This window comes from Vigna unguiculata, chromosome 11 (assembly GCF_004118075.2).
Source record: "Vigna unguiculata cultivar IT97K-499-35 chromosome 11, ASM411807v1, whole genome shotgun sequence".
Taxonomy (NCBI): Eukaryota; Viridiplantae; Streptophyta; class Magnoliopsida; order Fabales; family Fabaceae; genus Vigna; species Vigna unguiculata.
Genome location: NC_040289.1, coordinates 4,175,636 through 4,188,364, shown reverse-complemented (window position 1 = coordinate 4,188,364; position 12,729 = coordinate 4,175,636). Strand labels below are relative to the sequence as shown.

The 12,729-nt window shown below is 27.9% G+C and overlaps 1 protein-coding gene across 1 annotated transcript; it reads right to left on the bottom strand.

Moving 5' to 3' along the window:
• Positions 1 to 7,329: 7,329 nt before the first annotated feature.
• On the bottom strand, positions 7,330 to 8,450 carry LOC114168903 (MLP-like protein 43). Its single transcript, XM_028053876.1, has 2 exons — positions 8,195 to 8,450; positions 7,330 to 7,795 (listed from the first exon to the last, which is right to left on the bottom strand). The coding sequence occupies exons 1-2, from the start codon at positions 8,379 to 8,381 to the stop codon at positions 7,527 to 7,529; spliced, it is 456 nt and encodes a 151-aa protein (XP_027909677.1). The 5' UTR covers positions 8,382 to 8,450; the 3' UTR covers positions 7,330 to 7,526.
• Between the last annotated feature and the right edge of the window lie 4,279 nt (positions 8,451 to 12,729).

The window sequence follows — 12,729 nt, the reverse complement described above, 5'->3', positions numbered from 1 at the left end:
AGAATATTTAGACCATATCTCATTTATATAGCAAATTAATTTACCTGCTCAGTAGCAGTAATTAATTAATTAATCTCTGGGTCCATTTCTATATACCCTACACAAGAAATGAAAATACCTAATCACTTTTCAGTGAAAAATTCGCAATCTGTGTAATAATATTTTATTTATTGTGTAGCCATTACTATAAAATAAATGAAGACCTTCTGTAAAACGTGACAATATTATATATAACAAAAGGTATCCAGTCTCAAGACTCATTAAATCACTTCTAAAACCGATGTTCTGAAAAATTATTTTGAATTAAGTAGTTGTATAAAAGTATTTAAAAAAATGGCTTCCTATTAGACAAATTTATTTAAGATTACTTCTTTAAATTATGAAGAATAAGTTCATTTAAAAAAAAATGGTGCTATACATAGCATTTCCACAAAATCTGTATATTACAATTATATATATTTAGGATTGACTTTATGTTGGGGTGAATGATGGAACCCAATGGATTAATGTTATTACTTGGAGAAGAGTGATTTTAACCCTCTCAACAAATTGAAATACATGATATCTGAATTATTTATAATTCAATTCTTTTTATTTTATGATTATTTTGTTTGATATGTAATTAAAATATCTTAGATTTTTTTTACTTGTATAAAGTAATTTAATTTCTCTTTTAAAGTAAAATTTTATTTTAAAAATATTTGGACAACTCAATTCTATCTTTTCAGTCAAAGTTAACTTAACTCAACCTTCGGTCTAGGTCGACTAGTCTCAATCTTCAGAGCCTTCAACTAATGCCAATTCGTCTTAACCTTTGACTTGATCCGACCCAGCTTGACTTTCAATTCAATTTAACCTAGCTCGACCTTTGACTCATTTAAACCCATCTCCACCTTTAGGTTTGGGTCTAGTCCTCTCAACCATTGGTCCGACCAACTCATCTTGACCTTTGGCCATGACCGAACTCGATTCATCCTTCATCCTAGGAAAAATCAACTTGACCTTCTATTCAGGCTAATTTGGTTCGACTTTCGGCTTGCGTTAAATCAACTTGACCTTCATCTTGCATAAACTTGTTTCAACCTTTGCCCAACTAACCTAGTTTGACCTTCGACTTGGGCCAAGTAGTCTCGAACTTTGACTATGACTGAATCGATTCAACTTTTGGCCCAACTGGCTCGATTGTGCCTTCAGTTGGAGCATACTAGATTGAGTCTTCAACATGTGTTGGCTCGGGTCAACTTTCGTGAGTGGAGTGAGAGTGAGGTGAAAAGGAGTGAAATTTCAAATTTTCTATATTTTTAAGGGTATTTGAAATTATTCTACTTTATTCATTCGAAACACCTCCCAAAATTCCTTAAACTTTAATTTCTTTCAAATTACTCTATCCAAACAAATCATTTTAGTGTAAAAAGTTTTAAATTTTTTCAAATAAATAATTTTCCCTTCTAAATTATCTTATCTAAATATAATATTTAAGTTTCTAGAAACTGTATGTTACGTAAATACTTTATTTTAATACAAATTTTATTGCTGGTAAAGGAAAAATGGGATCAACGAAAGAAGAGATTCTTTAGTAGATGTTGTTTGTTTCTACCGAAAAATTCCAAGCATATTCAAGCTCTCTAAGCTAACAAATTTCATCATTCTTTACATACTGTATGGGCTAGTTGGTGGGCTCTACCGACCGGTCATGTGAGATTACTTCAAAAAAATATTCCAAAGATGTAATCAAATGTGTATTCGCCGATCGTGTGAGATTACTTCGAAGAAGATCTCTATTGATATGATCAGCAACCGCTCAGCTGCCGAGCGGTCCCTCCTAGTATTAGCAATTGGACTGCCCCTAGGATTTCATCCTTGTCCTTTACATAAAGTATGCGTCATGTCGTTCGATTAGTAATGTCGAATAGTGTCGGAATGAATTAACCAGTCATCTAATTAGCACAAAAAGGTTAGTAATCAGGATTAAAAAACAATATTGGCCATGATTAAGCCAGCTCTAATCACGGGTCCATGTGAGAAACTATCACTACTAAAAAAAAAACATTTTAGCGACCACCTATTTCGGTCGCTAAAAGGCTTAAAATCGATCGCAAATCATTTAGCGACCAAAATAGCGACCAAAATCATGTAGTTGCGACCAAAAACATTATGTTTAACAACCAAAAAGATTCGGTCGCTAATAAACATATTAAACATATTACAAATCTTTTGTGTCTATTTTAAGATTATTTCGGTCGCTAATTTGGTGGCTAAACATTACATTTAGCGACTAACAATATTCAATCGCTATTTATGTCGCTATATGAATAAATGTTAATATGCACTCATTTGGTCACTATTTCAGTCACTAATCTGCAACTACTTTTGTTCGATTGCTATTTCAGTCGCAATTTGCGACCAATGTTTTTCGGTCGCTAATGTTAGTTGCTAAATTGTGTTTTTTTTTGTAGTGTATAAATACAGGTCAAAATATGGATGTTGGGACTTTTTCTCGCATTAATTACAACATTTATTATTTCCACCGAGCGATTGACCACTAACTTTAACATCAGAGCACATTCGACAAGTACCCCGATTGGTTGACGAACAGGAGAACCGAATGGATAATAGAAGTGAAAACTTGAAGACTTGACAAATTGTTTAAGTGGACGTTTGACCCAAATACCCAAAATACTTTGTATTTTTTTTTTACTTAAAAAAGAACTGAGACAACTATAACGATAATTATATCTACACTCACTAATATATTCAAATCCTATTAATACAAGAAAAAAATATTATCCCTGGTCCTTTTACTTAAAAAAGTAGAAGTTTAGTGCTGATAAAATCTTTCTCATTTATTGCTATATCAAGTAATTCTTCAAATTCATATCAAGAATTAAACATTTGTTAAATTAAAATTATAATTTATAATCAAAATACAACTTTATTTTTAAATTTAAGGGGTGATAATCTAATAAAGTTTTGAAAATTATTTTTGTCATGTGTTCTTTCTATATATATAGACATTATGTTTGAACCCATTATGCATTATGAACTTCTCGTAGTTTTAAGATCATATTAAGGAGAAAGGGATGATATACAATAATACATGGAAGGGATCATGTTGACCGAATGATGTGTGACCACCATGACTCTTATTATTTCTGTATCTTTAATCATGAATAATGATGGAACAAATTTATGTAAGATCATTATGTTTATGTATTAAATCACATGATGTTATGACATCATATGAGTCAAGTGGAAGAATGTTAGAATTAATTGACGAATTAATTCTATTATGTGACTCATTTGAAATATTATGATGGACCTAGTTGTGATTTAATAAAATTTAAACTATTGGTTATTATGGGAAGTGATAATCAAATAAAATAAAGATAAAATACAAGCTAACTTGATGGATGTTGGTTTATAAAAGGGATTGGGGTAATGGCGGAACTTACGTATGATAGGGGGAGTCCCCCAATGCTTTTTTTTTCTTTATTTTATATATATATATATATATATATATATATATATATATATATATATATATATATATTAAAAATATATTTATACATTATTATATTATTTACATAATTTAGTTTTAAAAAGTTTTATTTAAATTTAAAAATCATGTTTTCTCTCTCTGTTGTAAATTATTTTACTTCTTTATTTGATTTTTTTTTCTCTTCAGTACTTTCATCTTTTTTTATGTTCTTCTTTCCATTCCAATTTTTACCATTAATCTCTTATCATTTTCAAAATCAAACAGCACCACAACAAAATTGAGGAGTTAAGAAACATTTTGGATCGAACAATTCTTTCTTTTGAGTAAGTTCATTCTTTATCCTTTTTTTTTCTCGAAACAATATGTTTTCCTCTTCTTTATGGCTTTTCTACGCTCTAGGCATATCTTTATGATCATAAAATCATGCTCTAATTGTTCATCAAACTCTCTTTGTGTAGATAGAGCTATTTTAGCCCTTGAAGTTGTATAAGAGAAGAAAAATATTAGGAATCTACTTTAAGGTAAGAGACCATTTAGAAGGTGTTAATTTTCTTAAAATATTGAGTTTTGGTTTTGAGATTTAATTTGGTTGGGGTATTCATAATTTTATCTTTTCCGAAATAGTTGAGGGTGACAAATTTACATTAGAAAAATTATGATAAAGAGTAGAAGAATTGATTCTTTTTTCAAAAGGAATGCTTGTGATGCAAATGAAAAAAATGTATCTACGTCATCTAAACTTGAGAAACTTCACGATAATCCAAAAAATGAAGAAAATGAAAAACAACTATTTAAAGTTCCTAGAGTTACATACAATGAATTTGAAAATTCTTTAGAATGTGATCCGGGAAAACCTCGTCAAATTCGACAATACCTACCAAATCAAATTGATGAGGTACGAAGGATTTATCTAAAATATGGGGTTCATATCAAATGGATCTAGAAAATTATGCGTTGTCTACTAAAGATGGTTATTCAAGAAGATTCTAATACACATGATTTAACTTATTTCCTTTATGGCTAAAGTATTCGGTATTCGCAATTAAAAAATGTTGCATATTGCTTACTGTACTATTTTTTAGTAAAAAACCAAGCAGACGACTTGACTCAAATGTTTTTATTGTTACATGTAATTGAATTGATTTTCATTTAATTCTAGTTGGCATTCAGCTGTTTGTCATCAACATGTTTTAACCATTTTTAGTGTTTTTTTTATAGGTTTTAAAATATTTTATAACAAGCACTATAATAATCCATATTGTAAGGGATATTGCAACATACTTCAGTTATGAATCCATTGTTCAAGATTTTAAGTAATTGAAATAACATTGAGAAACACTAGAGGTAATTTTTGCTTTTTTTAATATATGATTATTGATAATAAACTTTATGTTACACTTTCATATATATTATTATCATATTTTTCTGGATTCTATTATCATATATGCTTGTTTTGAATATAGAAAATTATGTGAGGAAACAATTTTATTTTAATATAAAAAATAATAATTTACATATAAAAAGTTAATTTTGGCTCTCCTAAGATTTTGGTCCAAGTTCCGCCACTGGATTGGGGTTCTGTATCTGGCATAAGGTTCTTTTTACAATAATTCATCCAAGAATGTGTGAGAAGAGAAAAGAAAGGCAAAGGATAGATTGGGAAACGGTGATCATATAGCACACAAATTACAAATTGAAGAATGCATACTCACATAATCTCTTATGAATCAAGGTTAGTGCTCTATTATATTTTATTGTGTGAAAATCTTAAATCTTAAAGATCCTTAATTGTTTTACACAAACTACCAGAAACTAAGTTTTTAAGAAGGGAAAGGACATACAACACATCATTCAAAGCTGAAGTTTTTTTAGAGGTAAATTTTAAGAGTATTTTTCCTTTACCAAACCCTGTAACAGTGGTTGAATTGTCCATGAAGATGTGTTCACCATCCGATTTCCACTTAACCCATCCTATTTTCCTACCTTCTGCAACCTAACCCTATAGGAATATTCTTTGTATTTGCTTAATATTTCTAACAGTAGGTGGGATTATAAAAAGGGACAAGTAATAAATTGGTAAAATTATGAAGGCTGAATTTATGAGACATATTCTCCCTACAAAAGACGAAGATTTTCCTTTTCAAGCTGCCAATTTATTCTCAAATTTGTTGATAACATGTGCCAAACTGCTTTCTTGCATGAATTTTCCCTATTGGAATTCATAAGCTAGAAAGGGGATTTTCATAATTGTGCAATTTAGAATTTTTAAAATTTATATTTTCATATATAAAACATAAATAAAAAGTATAGTGTTATATTTTTGAAAACATTAAAAATAAAAAATATATATAAGTATACTTCTGATTAAAAAGTGAATTTGCTAATTATATATATATATATATATATATATATATAAAAGTATACATTTTTATATTATATATTTTATTATTAATTGTATACATTAAATTATGTTTAAAATTAAATAAAAATAATATATAGTCAAATGTGCATGTGAGACAATTACTACATTAATTATACTGGTGGTTGAAAGTAAGTTGTTAGGCGTATAAATACCTACAAATAATAGAGAAAAAATAGATAAATATTAAAAGTAATATGATCATTAAAATAAAAGTATGATATAAAAATTGAAAAATAAGTAAATATGAAAACGATTTTTTGTGTTAGATATTTGAAAATAGTTTTTCTAAAGTTAGACCTGCAACAATGGTTTTTATATGTAGCTGTTATAAGTTTTGTATAAAAAATTAAATTAAAAAATTGCTTCTAATTTATTTTTTAGAAATTGAAAAAATAGTTTACAATAGAGTTATTGTATACAAAATCGTTCTCTGTTTTAAAAATCGTCAGATTACATAAATATAAATATAAGTTTCACTAACATTAAAAATGTTTTACATAAATACAAGCGTCTTTATGAACACTAACTTAAACACATACACATTTTTGTAATATGAATGATATTATATTAATAGGTGATAATAGTGTAATGTTATTAAGTTAATATATAAAATAAATATATATATATATATATATATATATATATATTTATTAAAAATAAAATGAAATGAATAGAGAGAATAATTGTTGATGAATAAAAAAAAAAAGATAAACAGTTTTATAGAATATAAATAAAAGTAACCGTTAATTTTAAAAAAAATTAATAAATAATTATATTGTAAAGGATATAATTGATATTATAAAATATGGACAAAAAAAAGAATTCTCTTTATATATTGTTATAGCTAAGTGTTATATTGTGACTAAAGATAGAAAACGAGAAGAAAGCATTTGAGAAAAAAAGAAAGATTTATTATATTATTTTTCCTTTTTCACTAAAATCTTGTATTAGTTATTAATATTATCATGGTGTATATTTTATCCATTACTTAAATTATTAACTACAAATTTTACAAGTTATATAAGGTTTTTATTAAATAACTTAACTTCAAAGAAAAATGTTTGAAATATTAAACATTAGACCGATTATTAGGATAAAGTTGATTTAGTGATAAAAATTGAAAAGAAAATAACATTTGGAAGATATAAAGTTGGTTTGAAAGATGTTAAATGAAGATTCAGATGGAAGAGGTTAAAAGTTCAACTTTTCCAATAACAAAAATAAAGGATTAACTTTCGATAGAAGAAAGATTATCTATTTACCATCTAAGTAATCTCAAAAATAAAATTAAACAATTTTATCTTATTTAATCGATGAAATTAGTATGTGGACCAAATTCAAACTAAATATACATACCGTAAAATGCAACATTTTATTGAAAATTTTGAGGAAATCATAAGAATTCAAATGAACCAAATCAGAAAATACCCAAATTTATTCCATGCAAACAAAGGATCTTCATAAGCATCCTTCTTGTCAAACATCACAAACATATATTATTATTATACAGATAAGGTCTTACCCTAGGGCAATGTCAAAGCCATTATTTATTATACTGATCATATAAACACTTTCCCTAGGGCTTCATATTACAAACTTTTGAAGCTATTCCTTGAGAAGATTATGATCAATATCTCTTGTGCATTTGTGCAAGCACTCTATATACCCATATGGAGGATCAACTTCTTCATTAACCCTCTCATATTCCACGCTCCATTTGATAATAGCACCACCATCACCCTCAACAACTTCAAATATCAGCTTAAACATCTTAAACTGCGAATCTATGTCTCCATTGAAGAGCTTGTATGTGATTCTTTTGTTTGCTTCATCAACCGACTCAACGCTCTCATAACATGTTATAACCTTACCTTCTGTTCTTTCTCAAACAATCAAACATAAACAATGTGTGAGAATCATAGAGATAACTAAACGAATTTATAATCTTTTTTTCCCTTCAATTTTAATTTCTTTAATCAGAATCATTATTTCCAAATCGTAGTAATATGGACTTTGAGAAAATTCAAGTATCAATCTAATCTAAGTTTCGCATCGAGTAAAATAAAAAAGTTGAGCCATATATATACGGAGAGAAACCTATATATATTTGTATATCATAAATTTGTTAAGAGATTTACGAGATAGATACAACATCAATGAAAGTTAAATTCAATTTAAATAAAAAATTAACATTATCTTTAACTCCAAACCTTAAAATAATGAATTTATGCGATTTTTGATTTGTAGGTTAATATGGTGAGAAGTTGAGTTACCTATGGTGTAAGTCCAGTGTTTGATGGACTCATTCCGATGCCAGTCATGACCATGATGCAGCTTGACTCCATGGATTCTATCAGTAAGGTTTTGAACATGATGCAGTTTGGTTGTGTAGAGGTTGAACCACTTTGCAGCAGTTGCATGAACCCCAATTTCAGTGCTTATTTTACCAGCAAGGGTCATGATGATAAAGAAAGAATATATGAAACAAAAAAAGAAGGGTGGGAGATGGTGAAGAATATTACCACCATATTCTACTTATATAATATATATATATATATATATATATATATATATATATATGAACATAATTTACCTACCCTGACATTTAACTAATTAATTAAACTTTGGGGTCCATTTCTATACCCTACACAAAAAGAAAATACCTAATCAGAAAATCCAAATCTATCTAACAGCATATATCTATTAATATTTTATTATTATTATTATTATTATATATATATATATATATATATATATATATATATATATATAGTGTAAATTGACACTAGTGTGTCGAATTTGCACTCAATGTACAACATGATGCTAATTTATCAGTGTGAGATCATAATTTTCGTATGGTGAAAGAGACTAATGTGAATGAAAAAAATATTTAGATAAAAAAGAATAATTATAGATGAATGGGATGAGTATAGAGCACTACGAGAGGAAAATTGTGTTTTAATTTCCTTAAATCAAACTCATACGGATTACATCATTTTTATTATCTTTAAATTTATGTGTTTACGTTAATAATCTACAGTTTTATTATTTATCAATACACGAATTCATGGTATAGAAATAAAAATTGGAAATAACTAAATTGATATTATTTAAAATAAAGGGTTAAATAGGATTTTAATACCTGAACTTTAATGCGAAATTGAAATTCATTCATGTTCAAAACTATTATACATTTTAGTCCCAAAACTTAAAAAATGAATAAAAATAGTTTTTTTTAATACAATTACGTTAAATCTCTTGACACATCAAACATGTTTGATGGTAGCATTTAAAATGTTTATTCTGTTTGACAAGTTTTTGCTTCAATGTCAACTTAAAAACGCGTTTGAAATGTTAAAAAATATTAACGTAATTAAGTTAAAGTACTATATTCATTCATTTTGAAAGTTTGAGAACTAAAATATATTAAAGTTTGGAACAGAGAATTCTAATTTTGTGTCAAAGTTGAAGGACTGAAACATACTTAATCCGTAAACAAATGTTATACTAGCAATACCTAATCAATATTAATCTAAACAAATAAATTTAATGTTAGTCTAATTAATTAAAAAATAAAGAAAAATGATTACTATCAATTAAAGTTGACTAAACCAACTTTCCTTAACAACTAATTTACCACATTTTTATAATAAGTGTTGATTGAACCGAAATATATATTATACATAATATAAAACTAAATTTAAAAAATAATTTTACAATTTTTAGCTTGGAAGAAAAGCTACCTTTTAAAAGCTTATTCAACTCTAATAAATTATATTTTGGAAAATAATATAATATTTTATTGTAATAAGAGCAATCGTTATTATTATATAATATAATAATATAATACAAACGTGATAATATTATATAACAAAATGTTTCCCGCTCAAAACACCTTTACATGCAGCAGTTACACGAAGAAACATATCTCTGACTGAGGCTTTTCCATATAAACAACAATGAAGCAGTTATTCACGGTCTTGTCATTCGGAAATTAATGGATGATGTGAATCATTATTGTCATCTAGTGTTCATTATTTACTATTTTCATAGATTCAAATTATTCTTACATGCTATGATTTGGTATTTGATCAAGATCATGCAATATTTAAGACTACATAATTTCCAAAATCTCATCACATTGTCAGCAAATCCTTCTTAATATCCAATATTCAAATTGTAGGTCCAACCCTTCTTATTATTATATTCATAAAGCTTTTGAAGAGACACCATTACTATGATGATGATGACAATTCAAGATTTGAATTAGTAATTTTAATTAATTAATTAAATTAATTAAATTCTTATTTTAATGAAAGTTGTGGTGCGATTAGGTGCATCACAAAGTTATCTATGAAAAGGAAAACAAAGAATATGGCCCTATACCAAAATTCATGACACAACAATCATTAAACAAAAGAAATAGAAAAAGCCATTCCTATTACTAAAAAAAAGTCATATCCTAAAGTAAAAGGCCTAACATATCATCATATAATCAAGTACATTTGTTTAATGTGATGTTGGTAAAAATCTAGTTAAAAGTGAAGATAGTTTATCTAAGATATAAAGTTTATAAATAGAAAAATTAATTATTCAAGTTTTATTCTTAAAAGAAAATTAATATCCCTCTAAACTTTTGTCTCTTTTATTTTTTTTTTCTAACGTTTTTCTAAGATTTTAAGAGATTTGTTCATTGCCTTTTAACTATCAAAGTCCATCATAGATATTTGGCCTAGAGTAGAGAAATCCTATTCAATTGAAATGTGGTCACCATATTTGGTATTATGAATTTATATGTATTGATAAATTTTAGTGGCGATTATAAATTGAAGTTCATTAATTCTTCAATTGAACTACATTAATTTTCTCAGTGTGATTCTTTCTTGCTCTTTCCTTCATTTACCTTCTAGCTAATTCTCTTTTGTGGATTTTTCTTTTATTATTTGTTTACTTTTTTGTGTGGTAGATAGTTAGGAGAGAGCTAGTTTTAGTTATTTCACAATTATTACATTTTCTATGACACTTTAGTGGTTCAAATTTATGTCATCATCATTGCTACTGAGATTGATTCATAAAGGTTGGAGATCTGTTTGGATGACAAACACATTGATAAAAAAAAAGACACTTGAATCATCAAACAATCTCAAACTTAATAAAATTTGACAAAGTCAATTCTCATAGTGATGCATCAATCATTATATATCTTGATAACTAGCAGTTGATGATTTTCAGAAGAACCCATACCTAGGGGCTGTAATACATAGTTTATAGTGCTAATCCCTAAAAATGATAATCTTATTAGCCTAGACGAATATAGACCAATATCTTTGGTAGAATGCATGTACAAGATCATATCCAAAGTGTTATCTAATATGCTGAAAAATCTACTCCGTAGCATAATTGTTACTACACAATCTGTAATCATTAAGGGTAGAGGGTTATTGGACAGTATTCTATATAGGTAAATAAAATGGTAGAGGAGGCTAGATGGAAAAAGAAAAAGTGTGCAATAGTTAAGTAGACTATGAAAAAACATATGATACGGTAAAGTGGAATTTTCTATATTACATGCTAGAAAGATTGGGTTATTATGGGACATGGATTAGGTGGATAAAAGGTTGCTTAGAATCATCTACAATATCAATCCTGGTTAATGATAGTCCAACTCAAGAATTCAAGCCAAAAGAGGTCATAGACAAGGAGACTCATTAGCACCTTCTTTATTCTTAATAGTAGTAGAAGGTTTAGCTGGGATGGTAGACAAGTTGTGAAAAAACAATTTTTAGAAGGAGTGAAAGTGGGGAAAAAAAGAGATAACAGTGAATATGCTGCGGTTTGAGATGATACATTGTTCACATGTAAGGTAGACACTACAAATATAATGGTTATCAAAAGTATTCTTAAATGCTTTGAATTAATATCAAGCCTTAGAGTGAATTTTCACAAGAGAAAAATTGGAGGAATGGGTGTAGATGAGAGCGAAATAAAGAAGTTTTCGCTCATTCTCAATTGTGGAATAATGAAAGTGCCATTTAAGTACGTCGGAGGTAATCTAAGGAAACAAACTTTTGGCAACTTGTGATCAATAAAATTAGGAGTAGATTAAAAAAATGGAAGGGTAGTCATTTAACCTTTGCTGGAAGAGTGTGCCTAATAAAATCTATTATAACAACACTACCTTTATACTACATGTCTATGTTTAAGATGTCAACCTGTCTGGTGAAGAGATTAAGAAAATACAATGGCAATTCTTGTGGGGATGGAGAACAAAGGGTAGAAAGATAGCTTGGGTCCAATGGGAAATTGTGTCAAAATAAGGAAGAGGGTGGTCTAGGGATTAAGGATATCAAACCATTTAACATGGCTTTACTAGAGAAATGGAAGTGGAGATTAGGATCAGAAAAAGCAGGGCTATGAAAGGACATAATAGACTCTACGTACGGATCATGGAGAAACCTAAATGATGCATAATGCCTTAAAGGGGAATCTTTGTGGTGAAGAGATTTGAGGAGTACTTGTTGAAGTTCAAAAGAAAGTTGGTTTGACGAAAACATAAAATGGAAATGGAAATTAGTTCAGGAAAAGGGATAAAATTTTGGGAAGATAAATTGCTTAATGAAATGACACTCATGGAAACATATCCTAAATTATATGCTAATTCAAATATGAAAAAGTAATTCTAGGAGAGTTAGGCCAATGGATTGAAAACAAGTGGGAATTGAACATGCATTAGAGGCAATAATGGTTTGAATGAGAAAAATCACAAGTGTGTGTACATGTCACATATGTCTATAATTCAATTAACAAA

What these genes read in the sequence shown, in the direction of transcription:
- LOC114168903 (XM_028053876.1), bottom strand. Translation starts at nt 8,381, where the DNA reads ATGACCCTTGCTGGTAAAATAAGCACTGAAATTGGGGTTCATGCAACT. An exon ending in ACACTGGACTTACACCATAG is followed by an intron (nt 7,796 to 8,194) that starts GTAACTCAACTT and finishes GAGAAAGAACAG; the next exon opens with AAGGTAAGGTTATAACATGT.